General features: G+C 41.6%; 1 protein-coding gene across 2 annotated transcripts in view; it reads left to right on the top strand.

The window, feature by feature from the left end:
- Window positions 1–22222, top strand: part of shroom4 (shroom family member 4) — a 61944-nt gene that overhangs the window by 10716 nt on the left and 29006 nt on the right. For both annotated transcript variants that reach the window (XM_056369366.1, XM_056369365.1), the window contains one exon: window positions 14340–14491. In XM_056369366.1, the coding sequence (XP_056225341.1) occupies window positions 14340–14491 (152 nt within the window). The remainder of the gene's footprint in view (window positions 1–14339; window positions 14492–22222) is intronic.

The raw sequence follows: 22222 nt of genomic DNA, 5'->3' as shown, positions 1-22222 counted from the left end.
GCTAATTATCATCAAGAAAAACCCTAAAACACCATTAAACCTTACAGCTGGGAAACTTTTCTTTTCCGATGTGATAATCTATGACTCATGAAATACTTGAATCAAAGCCCAGAAGGAAAAAAAAAACATTATCGTTTGAAATCTGACAAAGCAGCTTTGATCTGATAGAAATAAAAATATGCTCAATTGTCCCCCCATAAACACACAAAAGCACGTCCAGAGACTGAGGGCAAGTCGGCGAGCGGCAGGCTTCGGTTGCTACGGCAAGGTCATTTAGTTCAGATTAACAAGTTAATATTTCACCGGCATTTAAGTGTGTGTGCGCGAGATAAAGGGACACACACATACATGCACACACACACATACACACACTAACACAAAGTCTTTTTTTTTTGACGTTGATGGATCAATGGGGCCCGTCTCTGCTCCCACCAGGCCGCCGACCTTTTAACCTTCGCTATTGTCAGCGCTGGTCACCGGATCTAATGGCTTCCATACTCCACCAGAAACACACACAGCCAGGGATGTGTGCGTGTGTGTGTGTGTGTGTGTGTGTGTATATAAGTTAGAGTCAGGCTATATAAACTAAATTCATGATGCATTGTCTGATTTACCCTGATAACAATCCTGATAACCTTTTTTTTTTATTACAGGAATGTGTTGCTTTTCCTGACGACAGACTTCTGGTGTTTGTTCTTATCAATTAGAGCAGGAGCAGTTCTAGTAATAGTTCAGCGTTTAGGGAAGTGCATTTAAACGTGCTCTCTCTGCAGGTGAGATAAGAAGATTGATATCAGTGTGATGTAAAGTACAACGATAGGAGTCAGAATGTGTTTAGCCTTGTTTAGCAGTTTTAGAAAACAGCTAACCTGTATGTGTCTGCGGTAAAGTAATACGCTCTGCAACACTTCTAAAGGTCACTAATCAATCGGTACGTAAACAGACAGCCATGGCTACAGCTGGAAACACTGCACACAACTCTCATGCATTAACTGTTGTTTGCAAAGAGGGCGTGTGGTACAGCTGCAAGCCAGAGATCACATCTCTAACTCTTCAGATAGCTCATTTTGTTCAACCAACTATTCAAAATATATTATTAATATTGAATTTACTATCACATACGACTGGACGAATATAGGAATGACGAGCTGGAGCCGAGGAACGTTTGGCATCTTTGCTTCAAAAATAACTTCAGTCCAACTCATCAGTTAATCGACTAATGGTTGCAGCTGTAGTGTGATGCTCCAGACAGATCTGTAAATCGTTTTTAAAGGAGCACATCGCCTCATTTTGCTGAATATAAAGCAGCTCATTTCAGCCACCTACGGTTGAACGTGTCAGTATGAGCCAAGACATGTTTTATGATTTCACAAGCTTACTGAAACGAGTCTACTGTCAAATTAATTTTAAACCTGTTGTGGTCAAAAGGTCAGAAACATCCATGGATGTTAAAAAAACACTGTAAAGACTGTTTTCCTGCCTGTGTGTGTGTGTGTGTGTGTGTGTGTGTGTGTGTGTGTGTGTGTGTGTTTGTCATATTTTCCTAGATTACGTTTCACAAACATCACAAGAAGAGTTAAATAACCAGAGAACAGTTTGCTTTGTGTGTGTGTGTGTGTGTGTGTGTGTGTGTGTGTGTGTGTGTGTGTGTGTGTGTGTGTGTGTGTGTATTTTTGTGTTATGTGTGTCTCAGCGAGTCCTCACAAAACCTCTCAAGTTGAGCACCGGTCCATCCCCAAAGTGGACATCTTCCTCTTTGGTGTGTATATATGAACACTGTGTGTGTGTGTGTGTGTGTGTGTGTGTGTGTGTGTGTGTGTGTGTGTGTGTGTGTGTGTGTACACGTGACAACCAGAATACTACACTTTCTTTGTGTGTGACTGTCACTTGAGTTAATGAATAAGGTGAAGTGTCAGTGTTTGAGTGTCAGGCTTATGTTGGATAAGAAGGAGCCAGTGTGTTCGTGTGTGTGTGTGTGTTTGTGTGTGTGTGTGTGTGTGTGTGTTTGTCTGTGTGTTTGTGTGTGTGTGTGTGTGTGTCTGTCTGTGTGTTTGTGTGTGTGTGTGTGTGTTGTGGTGGATCATGGGAGTTGGAGGCCGGCTGTATTTTATGATATATAGATCTAGATGACGACTGAGGGTTAAGGTTCGACAGGTTGGCGTTTGCTCAGGGTCGGAGGTTAGAGCGGCGCTGCTGCGCTCCTTGCGCTGAGGATTCTGGGTAGTGGTGCTTTGATGTGGCCCGACTGCTCAGAGTCTGTAATGAGGGGTTTGTTTTCACAGATTAAGTGGGGATTTTAGCCGTATTGCTTGAGCTTCGGGTGGTAAGAACATCTTTGGTGTAAAGCAGAGGAGTTTCTGCGCTGGATTTCCCAAAGATCACCTGTCAATCAAACGCTGTGGGCGGCACAGTCACGTCTGTTTTCTTTGAATTTTCTAGTGATGAAGTTTCTTCTCTTCGTCTTTTCATCCTTGGCAGCTAACACTGGTTATCCTCACTGCTCAGCTCTCGGTTCAGATGTGTTTTCTTGCGGGGAAGTTTCATCAAACTGAGTAAAAGCAGCCGTTTTAGTGGTGAAAACTTGTTATATAGGCTCGTAAAGTTTGCATGTTTTTAGTTGATCGTTTACAATATGAATTTAACACCAGATTAAGGCTTGTAGAAAAGGCTGTAGCAGTGAGTGTTCATCACAACACTTGTGCATTTAGTTTCAGATGTATTGAAGACATTGGTGTCTCCTCCTGAACGTATACGGCGCCTGAGGCAGGAACTGTGTGAAACTGAAACACCGGAAACTGTGTGTGTGTTGTCAGTATGTGATCGAGCAAAGCAAAAAACATATATCGCTACAGTTTTTTTGTGCCGGCAGGAGGGGGCTTTTAATTTGAATTTAAAATATTTAGTCTCGTCTTGGGAGTGCGGCTAATAAAAATATACGGGTGGAGGAGACCCACCAGAAAGTGGCCACAGCACATTTTAAATAATTAGTGAAAATATTCAGGATCGAAAACAAACACGCGAAACCACTGAGCCGGACGAGTGTTTAGATATATAGGTTTGTATATAAGTGGAGGAAACGCTTGAACTGTCTTTAATAAATGTCGGCAGTATGGAAAGTATGGGCGGCATTGCTCTTTAATGTTTTCTAAAAGTAGGTACCACTTACTCACCAACTTTCCTACCAACCCACAGTGTATCCACCACAACCTAACGTTGCAAAGTTCTCATCTTTACGCTCTACAGTGAACGCATCTCAGTGCAAATGAAAAGGTTGCAGTGTGAAAAATCATTTGCACTCACTTTTTATTATCTATCAATGTTCTTGTTGAACTGATTAACCGTTTAGTTCATAAAAAAATCACACAGCATCAAATTTTTTTGTCATTTTTGCTTGAAAAATGACAAATGATCAAACGTGTAAAAATGTCTGATCTTTCAAATGACTAACGCTTGCAGCTCTTGTTACCTCATCGTTGTAGCTCTTCCATCACGCAACACAAGTGCTTCCTCCTTTTTTAGTGGCTTCAACGGTCCATCCAACACTGAACCAGTAGAGACACCTGCTATACCTGCTGTTTTGTTTATTTCCTACTGAAATAAAACAGATACTGTACACACAGATTTAGGGATAAAAAAGCGACTCGGTCAAGAGATCTGTGATGGCTGAGAGTTAAAAATCAACATTGAAATGTTTTAAGATCAATTCTCTACTTGAATACTGCGACTGCAACCTAAAAATGCCTCCCAATCAGAGACATAGCGAAGAAGGCAACAGCCGAGACTCAAGAATCTCCTCTCATAATTTTTCAGCATTTCTTATCACGTGTGAGAGATTTGGATTGAAGGCAGTGTGACGGGGAGAAGCTTGGTGACTAAAGAAGAACAAATAGAAAACGTGCGAGCTTCCTGGTGTGGAGGCCAGTGCGTCTGAAGTTGTGGTCAGTCGGAGCCATGAGAGGCAAACAGATCTTTTAGGGGGGGGGGGGTGTAAAAACATGGAAAAGCATTCCTTCTCTGGTTAAAACAAAACACACACTGTTAACCTAAGATAGAGAGAGAAAGAGAGACACAGAGAGAGAGAGAGAGGAGGGGAGTGAGTTATGTTCACAAGCAAGTGAGCGTTTACTCACATGTTGGTGTTAATCCATGTGACTGAGCTCGCAGGATGTTTCTGTGGTTTCAAGTCTGAAATCAGGATGTTAGTGATTAATGGGTGATTAAGTGGATTTTGATGGATCAAAACAAAATGTTGGTGGGATGTTGTTTGTCCATCCCTGAGGCGCTGGTCTCATTTTCTTTTGCTTTTCCTTTCCTTTCCTTTCCTTTCCTTTCCTTTCCTTTCCTTTCCTTTCCTTTCCTTTCCTTTCCTTTCCTTTCCTTTCCTTTCCTTTCCTTTCCTTTCCTTTCCTTTCCTTTCCTTTCCCTCCTTTTCCTCCTTGTTGTCACTCTCGTATTGAATCTCCTCCAACTGTGTCAGTGACCCAGGGTCTCCACTCCTCTTTAGGGGCCACAACGCTGCGTCTTCGCCCCCAGAAAGAGCTTCTCTGTCTGGGGCATCATTGTCTTGTTTGCTCCCTTTAATGTTTCCATGGAAAGGCCATTTAAGGACAACTCACACCCTGCTTGCAACATCAGGGATCAGTGGACCTGGACGCCAGCAGTATACATGCAAACACACACACACATACACACACACACACACACACACTGCTGGTGCTTTTTGGTGTGAGCGTGGGAGATTTTTTCTTTTTCCATCTCTGCCGTTCCCCTCCTCCCGCCCTGATAAAGAAGGCCTTGTGTGAGCGTGGGTGTGAGGAAGGGAGGAGAGCCTCACAAGGCTCAGACTGGAGGGCAGAGGTTGATGAAGGGTGTGTGTTTCTGTGTGTGTATGTGAGAAAGAGTGAGGAAAAAGAGAGCTTATTTGTCATGTATGCATATGTTCACATTCCTGTTTTCCCAAATGGAGAATAGCAACCTTTAAATTTAAAGGTGCCTGCTTTACTTTTTACTTTTTGTCCGTTTTTCTCTTTTTTAGATCATTTAAATTATTATTATTATATATTGTTGTTTTTTATTTTATTATTTTCATTACATTCCCATTCATTATGATTATATTTTTACTTTCCCTTTCTCACACACACACACACACACACACACACACACATATAGGTGTTTATTCTTTTTGTCATTTACATGTCTGTCCATGATGTGCACCCTTCGTGTCGCACTTGTTTTTGTTACGCAAAAAGTCCCTGATAAAATAGAAAATAAGAAAATAAATAAATTAAGAACAAGACAACTGCAGTCAAGCATGAGGAACATAATGTAAGAAGCCGTCCCAGAAGAAGTCAGAAGGCGTAATAGATGATTAAAGAGATCGAGCGTTGAGGGGATTAGATGAGTTAAGACGACCTCAGACCTACCAAGATGTTTCTGCGTGCACAGTAAATCACTGAGTCCCTGTAGATTGACTCCTCACAGTTGCCATTTTTTTTTTACCACTGCACAAGTTAAAAAAAAAAAAAAACACGTTACTGTGACGACGGGGCAAGGAAGATCATGCCAATCAGTTGAAAGCTCCAGAACCTGTGGTGGGATTGTTATTGTTACGGCTCGTCTGATCTAGCTGACCTTATTTGCTTTCTAAAAATACTTGATAAAGTCTTAAAGATCTGAGCTACTCTTCTGGAGAGACGCAAGATTTCCACAACGTTACGTTTTGTTGTGATGCCTTTAAAACAGTTTCCACACGGTTTTTTAAAAAAACTTTTCCCTCATATCTCTGCTTCTTAATGATATGTTCTGATGGCTGTTAACAACAGTTTTTCCTTTTTGATAGTAAAGTAAGAACCCATTAACGTCTCGGGCAACAGTCTCCAGCTTCTTTATCTACAGGAATATTTTCTGCCCATTGAAGTACACAGTGAAGTCAAATCAAGTTAAGTCAGTTTTATTTATAGAGTGAGTAATCACATTTTTATCAAAGGACTTTTTGAACAAGTGTTGTTTGGACGGTTTCTAGTGAAGAATTTGGATGAAAATCAACGTCTTTTCTGCCGTTGATCAACTTCCAGGCGCCACCGAGTCCTGACAGGACCGGCACAGAGAAGCGAACCTCCAGCTCTGGACTTGGTAGAGCCTTTATCTTCCCACACACAAGTTGAGTTTATGTTGTAAGCTTTGCATTCACAGTCCTTGACCTCATTCTGGAGAGTCGGTCAGGCACCGAGTGAGTCAGACTTGTGGCAGCCCCTCGTCCGGCAGTGGAAATTAAGGTGAATTCAAACACTGTCAGAGCAGGAGATGTGGGAGGAACCGGGCTCCACCTCCAAAAAAGAACTGGCAGCATCGACCTCCAGCTCCTCAGCCATGTTTCCATGTTGCAAACCGCTGTTTCTCTAAATTTATTTCTCAGCTGGGACACAGGCTTTATGTTTAGGAGCTAGGACAATAGCAGCAGCATGAAGCTGGTGTACAGCAGGGGGTCCCGGGAGCTTCTCCTCCTCCCTCCCTCCCTCCCCCCTGAGGGTCTTTGTCCCGGGGGGCTAAACAGAGCCGTGGGGGTCCCTGCAGGGTCTCTGAGCATGTGTCGACCTGTCAGGTTGACGGCTCTATTTAGGCCCGAGCCGACAGTCAGGAGTCGAGCGCCGTTTAGACGTCACTCAGTGTGTTTACATGCACAGAAGTAACCAGGTTACTGCGAGAGGAGAGGGAGATGACTCATTTGAGAGCGAGGGAAGAGGCGCTGGTCCTGGAAGTATTTTTCCCCAACTCTGAATTTTAACATTTTTCTGAATGTCCCTCAGGATGGAAACAAACTCTCTCAGACAATGTTACGACCCAAGAAGTTTTCTTGGTCACTTTCTAAGATGTCATGATTTTTTTAGCACGGTAGATGAGTTTTTAATACTACAATACCCATGAGGCTTGGCTGCCATCGCTGTGAAGTAGAAGCTGATCAGAGAGGTAACAAATTCAAAACTCTTTGTCGCTGTATCTGTGAACAAGTCGCAGCAGAATTAATCCAAACTTGACTCAGAACAGATGTTTTTCACAGCTTCTCCCGCTCTGCAACTTAATATATCTGAATCCCACAAATAGTCAATCAATCAATCAATCAATCAATCAATCAATCAATCAATCAATCAGACTTTATTTGTGTAGCACTTTTCATACAGGTTGGTGCAGTGTAAAGAGCTTCACAGATGACTGATTAAAAAAAGAAAAGGACAAAATGAAGTCAGAAAGCTGACAATGAGACACAATCAAATAGATGTAAAAAGTTATAATAACATTAGAAAACAAAAAACATAAGAAAAATGAATAATAAAACAACATATAAAATCAATTAAATTACAATTTACAAAATAGATGCAATAAAATAGATGATTTAAAACCATATTTAATTAAAAGCCGGACTGAAGAGACTCTTCCATCGAGCATGAAACCTGAACGCTGCCTCGCTGCGCTCAGATCAGTCACATGTCGAGTTGTGGAGACCAACTTATTCAGACTTAAAGAGGTTACTTTGTGTTAGTTTCACTTTGAATGGACTTGTTTCGACTACAAGGACACACATCCTGCCGTCACGGTGTTGCTTTCCCTCTCTGCCTCTCTGTGTCACGTGTCAATTACATGTTTACACCGATTGTGTGTCTCCAAGTTGTGTGTGTCTCTTGAGGATGAAGTCGTAGATCTTGCCGGATGAAGTGAGTCAGTTTACCTGAACTGAGTCTCTGTCATCACAAATCGGATCCTGCCTGTTTATAAGCTCTTTAGAAAGTATTCAGTCAGGCCCAAACAAGAAGCAGTGTGGCATGAAACGAACATTTAACCATCGGAGGAGGATGTTATAAACAGAGATGACACAAGATACTTCAGTAATGATGTTTATTTGCTCCAGAATGATGTTTATTTATCACGTCGGCTGCACAAAAAAAAAAAAAAAAAACTCATGTTAACGAATATGCATGAAGAAAGTGACGAGTTATTGTAAACGTTCACACCCTGGCCGTGGCGTCTAATCTCAAAAACAATTCATAACATCACTGTAAAATAAATCCTGCTGGTGTTTACGGGACAGCGGGCGAAACCATTTCCTCAGAGATGGTTTCGCTTCGTGTTTAAACGGCTGAGTAAGTGCTTTTTAAAGACGTTATAAACACTCGAGGTCGGACTTTAAACGCAGAGCTGCCATGACATACGTACTGTACCTGCATGTGTGTGTTCGTGGTTGTGTTTGCGCATCACGTGCTTCTCCATTGTCGCCTAAATCTTCCTTTAAGCTCATTTCATTCAAACATATGACACATTGATTCCAGTCTTTGAGAGTAAATACTTCTCCGAGGCCGCAGTAAATCCTCTTGTATCCTCTGGATGTCTTCATGTAAACAAATGAGAAGCTGTTTCCTTCTCTTTATTTCATGCCAGCGTGTGTGTGTGTGTGTGTGTGTGTGTGTGTGTGTGTGTGTGTGTGTGTGTGTGTGTGTGTGTGTGTGTGTATACACAGTGTTTGCTTGCAGACTTTCTCAAAGCTGCTGAGAGTTGCTCATTTTCTCTGTCTGGACCTTTCAGTAATGTGAGGCTTTAAATGCACGTGTCCAGGCACCGCCTTGCAATGAGGGACACACACACACACACACACACACACACACACACACACACACACACACACACACACACACACACACACACACACACACGTTCACACATACAGATGTGTACTGTAAAGCAACTTGAGTAACTCCTGCTGTTTAATATTGAAGTGCAGATGTTTGCTCTGCTAATCATCTCTGTCATAACTGCACAAATACACACCCTAACACACATAGACACACACACACACACAACACACACACACACACACACACACACACACACACACTCTCTTCTGCAGGATCGTTTTGTGCCCAAATGTTAATGATCTTCAGACTGGAGCTGATGATCATTTCAGTTTTTGATAAAGAGGCTGTTGTTCGATGGAGTTTGCAGTGTGTGTATGTGTGTGTGTGTGTGTGTGTGTGTGTGTGTGTCAGGTGATAACTGGGTGATGACAACCTGTGACCAGCATGGGGATTCCCGTTTTTTCCAGGGCACAATAATGGGCATCATGCCACAGCACAGCACACACACACACACACACACAGAGTCGGACACACCCTTTTATTTTTAGATTCAAGGGGTGACTTCATGGCCTTCTCTGTGTGTGTGTGTGTGCGTCTGCGTGGGTTTGTGTGTGTGTGTTTCAGCACACAGAGAGAGTATTCTTCTCCATCTACCAAGTGCCGGGGGTGACCTCACCCAGTCTGGACATCCCACAGCAGCATGGCACACACACACACACACACACACACACACACACACACACACACACACACTCCAGACATGTAGGTCAGACTGAAGTGAAACTGAGCTGAGGAGTTCTGACACTGACGCAGAAGCAGCTGAAGAAGACGTGTTTATTACAGCTTCTTCTGGTATTTACTGATACGTTTCAGTTTTCCAAAACTTGAGTTTCAACATCTTCAAACATTCACCAGCTCTTTTCTCACACTGATGAACTGGCAGCAGAGTTGTTTTCTTCACTGTGTTTGTCTCTCTGCTCTCTGGCACTTCAAGTCCTTCTGCAGATTATAAGTAACTGTTTGACATTTAAATGATGGCGCATGTTACAAATACTGCAGTTTATTACACAGTGATCTCTGCAGAATCCCTCGGTACTAGAAACTGAACAGCTCCGTAATGCAGTGAGTAAATTAATATTGAATCATCCCAGTCGCTCAAATGCTTAATGATTGTTCTGCTATTACGTTGTTTTTTACCGAAGAAATTGATACTGACTTCTACTATTAATACTCCTCCCTCTGCCATTATTAGTGGCCACTGTTCCACTACAGTCACTTCTTCAGATACTGCTGCTGCTAATACAGTTTCCACTAACACTACCTCCATTGCTGCTATTACTGCTGCTACTAACAGTAATTCTACATCCCCTTCTAAAACTACCGTTGTGTGCTTCAAAGATGACCTCATCGATTCGCTGACAGTCAAAATAGTTGCAGATTAATTCAGTAGGAAGTCTACTTCATGATTCTGCTCTCCAGATCAGACGCCGCTCGTCCTTTGTGGAAAGTCGACCCTCTTTTTTTCCATCTTGCTCGTCTCCGTCTGGAGGTATGATGTCAACTGGCAACGACCACCGGCTCCCAAACCCTTCCCTTCCTATGTCAAGAAATGAGCCTTGGTTAATGACTTCATCTGCCACACACACACACACACACACACACACACACACACACACACACACACACACACACACGCTGCTCTGCCTATAATAAACTCTCTTATTGCCACTCTGTAATTATGTCCCACATACCTGCTTGCTGGGTTAAGTATATAAAACCCACAGGTGTGTGTGTGTGTGTGTGTGTGTGTGTGTGTGTGTGTGTGTGTGTGTGTGTGTGTGTGTGTGTGTGTGTGTGTGTGTGTGTGTGTGTGTGTGTGTGTTGTCTCCTCCCTTCCTTCTTTCCTCCCTCCTGCTTCCCATTGTTCATTCACAGCGGTGTGAATTCTGGCACCTGATTTAAACCTGTCCTCCTCTTTCCCCTCGTCTCTGACTTTTTTTTTGTTCTCCTCATTCTCTCTTCTCCTTCCTCCCTTACCCTCCCTCCTCTTTCTGTCCTTTACTTCTGCTTTTTTGTTTCCTTTTATCCTCCCTTCCTTCCCTCATTTTCATCACATTCATCAGGTTTTTATTCTTGCCTCTCATCCTCATTTTCTTTCCTTCCACCCTTTTCTCCTCACCTTCATCACCTTCCCTTCTTCTTTTATATTTATGTATTTTTCTTTTGCCCCTTTCCCTTGATACTCTCTCTTTTTTCCCCCTCCCTTCATCATCACATGCTTCCTTCCCACCCTTCCTCCCTGCTCATATTTTCCTTCTGCCTTTCCTCGCCTCCCCATCCTGCCTCCCTTCCTTCCTATCTTTATCCTCACCTACTCCTTTTCCTCTGAGGTTATTTCCCTCATCTTCACCACCTTCTCTTCCTCCCTTCCTCTCCTCCTCCTCCTCGTCCCCTTCCCTCACTCCTTCCCTCTGTTATCCATGGGAAAATGACGGATTACTTTTCGAGCTGAACGGTACGCTGATAGTTTTAGCAGAGCAAAGCGTGTGTGTGTGTGTGTGTGTGTGTGTGTGTGTGTGTGTGTGTGTGTTGTAGTGTTACCCCAGTGCTGTTTATTTCAGTGGAGTTCTGCATTTATTACATTGCAGAATAATGAGAGGTCATATTATTGCTGTGTATTTGAGTTTCTTAACCATGCATGTTGTGTTTGGGAACATTTTGTGTGTGTGTGTGTGTGTGTGTGTGTGTGTGTGTGTGTGTGTGTGTGTGTGTGTGTGTGTGTGTGTGTGTGTGTGTGTGAGCAGTGTTAAACATTCCACCAGTGGAGCCGTTTCTGCCTCCAGTTTGTTTTCATAATGAAAAACTCATTAGAAACAAATGAACATAAACACTGTGTCAAATGCGTTCAACTCATGCTGGAGGCCCTTTTTTCTTGTGTGTGTGTGTGTTGTGTGTGTGTGTGTGTGTTTGATTTTTGGAATGTGTGTGGAAATACCTTAATTTTCACAGCGCATAATACAATAGCAACCAAAACAGAGGTGTGTGAGACCCACACTGTGCAAAATCTTACATTTCATGCTAAGGCCCCAGAAAATACTTGTTACTGATTGGCTGGCCAGTGTCCGCTATTGAACCCAAGTGACCTGTCAGTGGGTCAGTCAATACAAACACTGTTCAAACCCACATGATTCAACAACCTTTGAGCTACTTAAGAAGAAATAAATCAAGAGGTGAAAACTGGATGTTATATTAATATATTTATATTTAATATATAATATTAGAATAATACAGGACCCAAGTAAGATCCAGTGCAATAGTACACTTTGAGGTGTCCTGATATAGAAAATAAAAGATGTGGTACACACTTTTATTTGCTCATCCTCCACGTCTTCTCGTCACTTCACTCTACATAATGATTTTCCTCGCCTCATCTCTTATTTTCATAAGATGTGACACTTGATTTTACATTAGGAACGAGGGTGCTTCGGGCGTAACTGGAGATTGTGTGGACGTCTTACTTCTCACCGGCTGATTTGCGTGAAATCAGATTAAAAACCGATCAAACGAGAAGAAAAAGAAGGATTAGACGGGTCTAGTTCAACAGAGCCAGAAACTTGAGTGCAGTGTCAAATCCTCAGCCAGGTCTTGAACTGGATCCCAGTCCGTCTAAATCTGGTTTATAAAACGTCAACAGAACCCAAATATGAAACTGTTTGTCTTTCACAAACACAAACCTGACCATCACCAAAACCAAAGGTTGTGATAAAGCTGCACAGCTCAGATGCGGTTTGCCCGCTCCGGGGTTTTCCATGTTTGGACTGGTATTACAGCAGGATCAGATTTTGAAATATTAACCTTTGAAGTCGGGATTCGTGACAGCATTAGGCCCGAGAGAACATGGCACAGAGCGCGAGTTAATATATGAAAGATCTCGATTTATGTTTGAGTTGGCTCACGAGGCAGAGTTCCCCGCTGCGTGTCCGTAAAATCCGAAAACCGTAAAATAAGACCTGTGTTTCCATGACATGCATTCCTTTGATTTTTTTTTTTTTTTTTTTTTTTGCAGCAGCAGCAGTGAGAAAATGAATGAATGGATGATGGAAAGAGGGAGGGACAAGTCTGCTCTCCATTTTCACACTATATAATCAGGATTTTGTTCCTTTATATATGCCCCTGAAGAATTTATATGGGGTTAATGGTGGAATTCACCTGGGTTTGATATATGAAAAAACCCCAAATCTCCATAGTGACGTGTGAAGAAGCTGAGGGGGAAAAAAACAGGACCTCACTTGCTATTTGTTGACTTTTAAAATGGGGATAATAAAACATTTTGACTCATTAAATAAAGCTTCATCACTGGCACCTTTGATATGAACAGAGGTTTTTACATTCTTAACCTTCTCAGTAACCCGGTTCTGGCAGACACAAGTGAACTGGATTAGAAAAACCTGCATTAGGTTTTGCCAGTTTGAGGATATTGATTTTTCTTTTTATTGTAGCATGGAAATTAGTTGCTGTTTTCAATTTTGGTTCATGACCTCTGTGAAAAGTCTTGAGGGGTACACTTAGTTAAATTTAGTTAGAATTCATTTCAAAATACTTTTCTTTTCTCGCAGCGGCTAAAATATGAAATACAATACATGATAGAAACATTAAAAAAAAAGAAAAAGCCTTATAGTGCGTTAACTTTAATATTTGGAGTATTAGAGTTATTAGATCTATATTCCAGTGATTGTGATGAAATAACAGGATAACATTAGAAAAGAAAGTTTTTAAAGCTTAATACTTCAGAAACAGTTTGGTCAGTACTTGAAAAGTACAAGAATACTCAGTAACTGTGCATATTGTATGTTAATGGTGAGACTGGTTAAGTTTCCATTCAAATATTGAACTTTTCCACCTCAGACAAGCGATATTTTGATTTTTTTCCTAGTGTCTTTACTCAACTTTAAAAACCTGTGGATGGGAATGCACTTAATGTCTCTAATACACTATGTACTGCAGACAACACAAAATTTTTACCATTAGTTACAGTTGTTCACTTAAAACCCATGAAAAGTTTTATATTTGCTGCTCAGGACACACAGGAAGTGACGCTTTCTCAGGACGAAGAAGAGGAATCAAATAAATACCACTTTTATTATTTGATTTCTATCGTTGTTGACCCACTTCTTCTCCAGTCAGTAAGAGTCGGGTCAGTTTATCTGTGTGTCTCTCTCTCTCTTTCTTTTCATCCTTTCTCTCTTCACGTCCGTTGTTGTGATTTACGGCTGAACTCGAACCTCGCACCACACCGCGCCGAGCACCCGTCAGTGTTTCACCCCTCTGCAACGCACTGAAACATCCCAGCAATGCATCAACAACACGGGCTTCACCACTGTCTGTGTGACCCGCAGTCAGCACTGTGGCAAACACACACACACACACACAGTCTGTTACAGAGGAATGTGTCGGGTTTCTGTGGGATGTTTTGGTGCAGGCTGTTTTGGAGATGCTCTTTAGGGTCCTGTTACCATGGGGACAGAGACAGTTCAAGAAAAATGTCTCCCAAAAAATGTGTTTTAAAGGAGTCTGCTTGGCAGCGCGGACGTATCCTTGAGAGACTTTTTTATTCTTAACGATTTTTTTTTTTTTCCTTAATGTGAATGTGCTTCTGTTCGCCTTCCAACTCTCTCTCTCTCTTTCATCTCAACCAATTCACGTCTTTGTCTGCAGATCGAGGATGGAGGGAAGGCGGCCCACTGCAAGAAGCTGAAAGTCGGCGACGAGCTCATTAACATAAACGGATCTGCCCTGTACGGCAGCAGACAGGAAGCCCTCATCCTCATCAAGGGATCGTACAGGACGCTGAAGCTCACAGTCAGGAGGTAAAAACACTGTAAAACACGAGCGCAGTCATTACCGCTGACACGCACCTGAAATATCTGCACGCACATATAAACAGTTTCATGACTTCAAAGTGAATATTCGAGCGTTTCTCTTCCAACAATGGATGCGTGTTTGTGGCCCGACACTTTACCGACGATTGTGCAACGTCTTGTCGTTGACCCGCCGACACGGGAAGGAAGACGGCGGCCGTGTTGTTAGAAATCTGCACACACACGAGAGAGCAATGTTCTCAGGTAGAAAAATTGTTGCGCAGGACGTGACCTTTGACCCTCGGGGTGTCAGAAGGGAAGCAGATAAAGTCTGATGAGCACGGAGGGGTGGATGTCTGTTTGTGTGTGTTTGTAGTCGTTTCGAAAAGCACTTGAATCTCAACGGAAACAAGTGAATGAGACGATGAATTAAAGTCTTCCTGCAGAATTTAATCAACATTAAAGGAAAACTCCACTATTTTCCAACCTGGGTTTATCTCATTATTATTGCCACCGTACACTAGAAATTTAAGGTAGACCCAGAGATTAGGAATTGGAAATCTGAAAGCTGTTTTTCTTTAAATGTTTTCGATTATTTGTGAAATATCGTATCATACCTTTTGAGGAAGTTCTGAAGAATGAACGTAAAAGTAGAAATACAAACTGTAAAATTGCTGAGAGCATTAAAAACCAAAGAAAAATCTTTGGTTCAAGTCGTATTAACTGATGTTTTTTCGGAAACTTTTGGGCAGGAAAAACAAGCCGTAAACACGACAGTGACACATACTGAACGCCTCACACGGTCTTTTGATCCACGGTCAATATATGTTTATACCTGAACATGGACCTAGAGGGTGTTCAGAGAGTGAAGATCTGCTGATCTGAGGTCAGATGTAACAGCGTGCTGTATCAGATAGATTATTTGGAGCAGAGCAGCTGATCACCAGGGGGCATTTCTAGTTTCACAATCTCTCATCGCCTTGATGGGATTTATATTTTCCTCTCTGTGTTTAGAGATCAAAAGGACGTTTATTTCTGCATTAGTGACAGCAGTGCAAACTACACTTAAATAAATCAATAAAACAATAAAAAGTAAGGATGTAAGGCTTTGATTATTTTCTTTCTGTATATCTTGATTCACAGAAGTCTTTGAATACCACACCAACCCCCTTTTTATGTTGTGTTTTTGCCACTTAGTGGATGTAAGTGGAAATGCAACATGAAATATTATAATACATTTTAAATAATGTTTAATCTCCAGATAAGAGAGAGAAAAAAAACCCTTCACTTTTTCCATATGTTTTGTTGTTTTTCTCAACCTCTCTGTCACCTTGACTTTGATGCTTTCAGTTCTACTCAACTGGATTTAAGTTTAAAAGCAGTGTGGAAGGTTTTTCTCTGGTGTTACAACTATCACTTTGTCTTGTCAGACGGCTTCAGACAGCTGTTTGGCAGCGACGCGTCTTGTTCTGGCTTTGAAACCAGATCGGCCGTCCAGCAGTCGTTGCTGAGCTTTCTGCTCCTGTCTCTGCAGCGGGCAGACCCCTGTCTAATGCTGTTAGACACACATACACAGACTGCATTCGCACACATGTACAGTATAAAATGCTCATTCACAGACTCAAACAGACAAACATAGATTGTTTTAGGAATGCTACATATGAGAATCCCACCCAGTTAAATCCCCTGTGTGTGTCAGTGTCTGGTATGTACTGAGCGTCTGACTCTTCGGGGACTTTCCCAACACTCTGTGTGTGTGTGTGTGTGATTGGTTTGTTTGTTTATGTGTCTGCAGGATTACGCAAAACGTACTGAACCGATTTGCACCAAACTTGGAGGAGGGATGGGGTATGGGTCAGAGAAGAAGCCCTTAAATTTTGGGACAGATCCGACAGATCTTTTACCATGAATTTGACTTTTCTTTCTCTGAAGTCTGGTGTACATTGTTTGGCCTTGGCAGAGGTCTGGTACTGAAGGTTTTGTAAGGTCAGCTTTTCATCATTAATTATTCTGCCGGTTATTTTCTAGGTTATTCAATATATTGTTCATAGTCTATAAAATGTCATAAAATTGTATAAAATGCTCATCACAATTTCTCAGAGTCCAAGTCCCAAACCCAAAGATGCTAATTTTGCCGTCATGGAAAACCAGCTAATACATGCCGTTTAAAAGCTGGCACCAGTAGTTTTTCTGATGGGTTTAAAGGTTAAGAAAGTTTCTCTTGTGAAAACAACCTTCACAATCATAACAAGCTTTAATCTGTGCAGGTTTATATGAATGAATCAGTGTGTTTTTAATGTGATTTCTGAGCCGTTTACTCTCTCTAAGCCAACACAGAGCTGTTATTTGTATTTTGGCAGGAGCACTCTTAACACAGCCACCCGCATGTGAATTAAACTCACTTTGATTGACAGCTTTCTGACACTAATCGCCAATCCCGGCTTTGGCATTGGGCGGGACTCTGCTGCACTTTGACCCCGACTCCGTGCCAGTTACGTCACGGCGTTCGTCAGCCTCGTTTCAGTCATTACTGTAGGAACAAGGAACCCTCTGGAAGGTGGCATATCTCGCTGCTGCCAGACAACACACACACACACACACACACACACACACACACACACACACAAAGGGATGATGAAATGCTCACATTTGCACACTTGGCTGTGCTTGTGTAGCTTTAACAGTGGAAAAGGGCCCTTAGTCAGAGGCCAAGCCTCGTTACCACCTCTTTTAATAACACAAGGGGACTGTTGGTACGGAGATGGCATGTGAGTGGATGGACGTTTCTCTCTGTTTCTTTTTCTGGCTCAGTAGGTCATTATTAGGAATGTAAAAACCTGGTGTGTGTGATAAAGTCTTAGCTGGACAAACATTTCATGGAGGCACAATGAACCTTTTTGGCTTAGACCCCTGGAGTCCATCTTAGACATTTTTTTATGCATTCATTTCTGTCTTAGTGTGGCATCTTTTAAACTAGCCCACATACATTGTACCATTTTCTCAGCACAAACACTGCGATAAATCTGACAAATTATAAACTGCCAGGAAGATATATGAATTAACTCTTGGGTTATATACCAATATCTTGCATTATATACCAGTATATACCAATATCTTGTGTTATTTACCAATATAGCAGAAATATATAAGAAATTAAACTATAATACACGTTAAGGGATTTTATTCCAACTAATTTTTTTTTTGCCTTTTTCACTAAAATTTTAAATCATGGAAATCATGGAAGATATTAACAATTCTTTTTTTCAGAATTGTTGCATGGTCTGCAGACAATGTGATTTCCTCAGCTCGTCTCTACATGATATGTAAAGTGATGTTAGTATAAATAAAACGGTGGCCGCAGACGGACTCCCGAGGGTTAAACCTCAGCACGAGAGGAGCGGCTGAGCCAATCCTTCATTCATAACAACAAGCAAGCGTCATCTTAAAGGGTCAGCGGGCAGGTTTGGCTGGATTGTAGCTTTTCAGTCAAGTGTTAAAAGGCTTCTTTATAACTCCATAATGTGAAGGATTACCTAGAAGCCCCTTAAATGCTGGTGATTTGAAGTTTTTAGTTCATGATTCAGACTTTTTTTTTTTTTTTTTGCTGTGGTCATTGTACACAGAGCAGCACCTAATAACAACATGGCAGGCTGTAAACTTTTATAAACCGAGACTCACCTAACTGCAGTAAAAATAAAGCAGGGTGATGGAAGGGGGCAACCCTCTGTTTGTTCACCTCATTCCTGCTGAGCGCCAGGAGAGAGGGATTTTATTATGAAGTACCACGAGGACGCACGCCAGCACAGAGGCCGTAAATGATATAGTGTTTCTCATAATTCTTGGTAAAGTGTATACATGAATAAAAATCTGTATTAATGTCGTGTAGAAATTCTACCAACCTTGAGCTAATGAAACTCGGTTCTGAATCCCACTAGATAAACAGCAGGAAAAACACATTGCTGTTAATGGCAGCGTGACTGGACAGGTTGATGTCGCCACCTACGGGGAAAGGAGGAAATTGTTGCTGCAGTTTTGACACTGTTTAAGATCATTTTACTGATGATATTAAAGGTCTTGGTGGTTTGTCAGTAATGCAACATCACCTCATCAACCGTGCAGGCGGAGGAGGCCATTTTTTTTTAGCTGCGTTTTGAGGTCATAATGCAAATAAACTGAACTAAAAGAGTGTTAAAAAGTGAAATTGACTCATTTCCAGCAGGTGGTGCAAGTGTACAGAGTGCAGCTCTTACTTCCTATGTCTGCAGGGGGAGACATCAACCAGTCTAAAACTGCAGATCACAGCTTCTTTACCTGTAGGTGGCGCTGTTTGTCGAGGTTGAATTAGTCAGAGACCAAACAGCTCCCCCTTGTGGATCTGTAGAAATTAAACATGGTGGCGAGAGTTTGCGAGTGAGTTATAAAGCATTTCCTTTAAGTTCTTTGCATCTAAAAAAAATATGACATATAGTCAAAGCTGAAACCAGAGTACTATTTCCAAATGTCAGAGTTACATAGTGTGAGGATTAGTTCCTAAAAACTCGTTCCTCTTTTTGTATTTTACTGTGTTTTGGTTTGAAGCCACCTAAAGATAAAACCTGCAGTTCTTTGGTTCTGTCCGTTCGAGTTTACCTCAGCCAATTATATTGAGCGATGAATTTTATATGTATGCATATAAATATATAACGATGACTCCAGTCCGTTCATGCGCTTTTGGTTCCCTCCTTCTTCCAGGCTTCCAGGATGGCATCTTTCCAAACAGTTGTCAACATTTCTGCCAACTTTAGCGACTCCACCTTGTATGTTTTTGTACGTGTGTGTGTGTGTGTACATGTATTTTAGACAGTGTGAGAAATTTCCCTCTGTGCATTTTCTGTTATTCTAAGCTCAATTAAAACTCACTTAACCTAAACTGAGATGGAGAGTAGCTACATGTATTTTTTTATAACCAATACGCTTGTCTTGGAAACAGCAGGAAATTACTCACTGGGGTTCCCACTGAACAGAGTTTTACTGTGGGAGCATTTCGTGAATAAATGGGCTTTTTATTATTTTTTTTACTGAAGGAGCAGGCAAGGAAAAATGTACATATTGGATTTAATTATATGATGTAAACGCAGAGGAAGGAAACGTGGAGTTGGCGAGGAGAGATGATGATTTGTTCAGCTTTGGTTAAGATTTGGAAAATTGTGTTTTTGTCCAGCGTTTCTACTAAACGCTGGTCGGGAAAGCTTCGATATGAAAGCAAGTGGATTCATAAAAGGGGTGTATTGTATTTGAAAGGTTTCCATTACATTAATAAGGAGTTGCACTGGATTCTCATGTTTTTGGACTCCTAGAAAAATGTTAAAGGTCCCATATAGTATAAACGTAGATGTCGATGTGTTGTTTGATTATAGATCAGGTCTAGGTTCGATATTAATACTGTGAAAGGATCAAAGCCTCAGTCCACAGAAACTGAGCCTTAAAACAAGCCGTCAGGACTTCCTGTAACTTTGTGATGTCACAACGAAGCAGTCACAACCCTGAGCCATGGCCCAAGCCCCTCCCACCCAGACCGACCAACCATCCAACTTCGACTAATCTAGTTTCTCTGAGTGTTTTACCTGAAATCTGCTTCATTTTTATCGGATCACTCAGAAAACAGTCAGCCAATCAGAAGAGAGGCTCAGAGCGTCCTCTCTTCTGATTGGCTGTTACTAGAGCTCCAGAGGGAAGCCTGAGAAAGGAGATGTAAAACTACACGGAGATGGTTTTTGTCTCTTAAAACCACAAATATATTTTCTTATGGATCAACACTTCAAAATAAAACACAGGGAAAGTGTCGAATATGAACCGTGAAAACTTCTCACTGTAATCCATTGATTCATCTTGTCCACACATTTTGATTGACTCGCATTAACTCTGCTTTCTCACATCATTGTTCATTCTTTAAATAAAATAGATTCCATTCAGACTTGCTGCTGCATTGTCCCGTGCTGCTGAAAGACGCGCAGGCCTGCAGGCTAAATATGGCGAACCACAGGAATTTACTGGCCTGCCCGGCAGTTTAGTGGAGGGGTAAGAGTGCAGAGTGTTTGGGTCCGTTTTAGTTTTTATTTCAGGGGTGATGCTTTACAGGCGTTTTAACAAGCCAACTGACGGTGAAAAGATCCCACACCGCCGTTAACTAGCGTTGTATTTTTCTCCTAATTAAGAAATCCACTGTCATAAAGAATGCAGTGCGCTCCCAACAGCTACAAACACAAACAAAAGATAATTTAAGAAGAATGGTGCTAAACTGGTTCTTGACTTAAGCTTCACTTTATGAGATCGCACTTTGCTTTTGGTAAATAGCAGTGAGAGGTTTGAATTTTTGTGGCGTTCTTTGGTGGTTAAGGGAAAAAAATCTATGAGAAAAATACAATACAGAATAAAATATTTTTATCCTACATGATTATGATGACACTTATAAAATCATCTGTCAGGTATATTTTCACAACTGATTCATTGTTTAGTTTGTAATGGGTGAAAAACTGCAGCTGTAATTTCCAAGAATCCTCCCTTTATCTTTTACATACACTGAAGCGGGAACTGATTCACACCTTCTTTTTCTCCACGACCCTGAAACAAAAGATTGTTGTTGTTTTTTTTTAGCTTCAATAACCTTTTAATAAAAGAGAGTTTTCCCTTTCATGTTCGCTGCCCATGTGACCTCTGCCAGTTAACCAGCAGGAGTATTTTTGTCTCTATACATCTTTTTGGGTGTTTGTTGGTGACTGATGATTTTTTCCAATATATTTCTGGAAGGGGGAAAGAATGCCGGGGATGTTTTGTCGGCTCGACCTGGAAATGTTCCTTCTATACTACTTCCTGTTTTCACAGACCTTTTGTTAGATCCAAATGTACTGTGTATGTGTGTGTGTATGTGTGTGTGTGTGTGTGTGTGTGTCTCGGTGGGCAGCCATGGACGAGGCAGGAGGACATTCCTCAACTTTTGCATCATTTCCTGTTCTTCCCAAAGTTTCCCCTCCCTACTTCCTGTCCAGCGTGGACTTAATGTGTTGGCAAAATTTGTGTGTATGTTTGTGTGAGAAGAAGCAGCTTTAATGGGAAGCGACACAAAGACCAAATGCGTTTATTTACAGCCGCTGATGGAACAGGAAACTGCTCCTCAGACGCAGGTGTGCATGAATGCAAATCTTTTTGTGCATGTTTACATTGAATGCACAGAGCATTGGTAATAAAAGCCCTAAATGAAAGAAAATTAGACTATTTTATGTTTTATATCTGTCAATTTAATTACACCCAACAGCTCTGAATGGCAGTGGAAAAACTTCAATACCCAGAAACCCTGTAAGGTGGCGTCAGTATACTACATATAGCACAGGCTTGTCTGGTGCCATAGTGAAGGAAGATTCAGGGAAGGAGCGATATTAAACTTCTTAAAATTCTAAATCTGTTGCTCACATACTGGATTAAAGTTGTTTTTTTGTTCAGACATTTGTCTGTCTGACCGGGTCAGTCGTCTGTGTGACACATGCTGCAGGTAGACGTCCAAAGTCCAGCGGGAAGATGGATCAAAACAAAGCAAAGACACGCTCTTGGGTCAGGTTTTAATCTGTGATTTGGCCGTACCATTTGGGTCCAGATGCTGGGTTTTGGTCTCAGAGCTCTTGTGTTTTTTGCCAGAAACCCAGGTTATTCAAATCAGTGCAGCCTTTATTTTTATGCATTTGTGCAGCCTGTTCTGAATTTGCCAGC

This window comes from Seriola aureovittata, chromosome 23, assembly GCF_021018895.1.
Source record: "Seriola aureovittata isolate HTS-2021-v1 ecotype China chromosome 23, ASM2101889v1, whole genome shotgun sequence".
NCBI classification, from domain to species: Eukaryota; Metazoa; Chordata; class Actinopteri; order Carangiformes; family Carangidae; genus Seriola; species Seriola aureovittata.
Note: the sequence above shows the minus strand (reverse complement) of the source record. Positions and strands in the feature narration are given on the sequence as shown.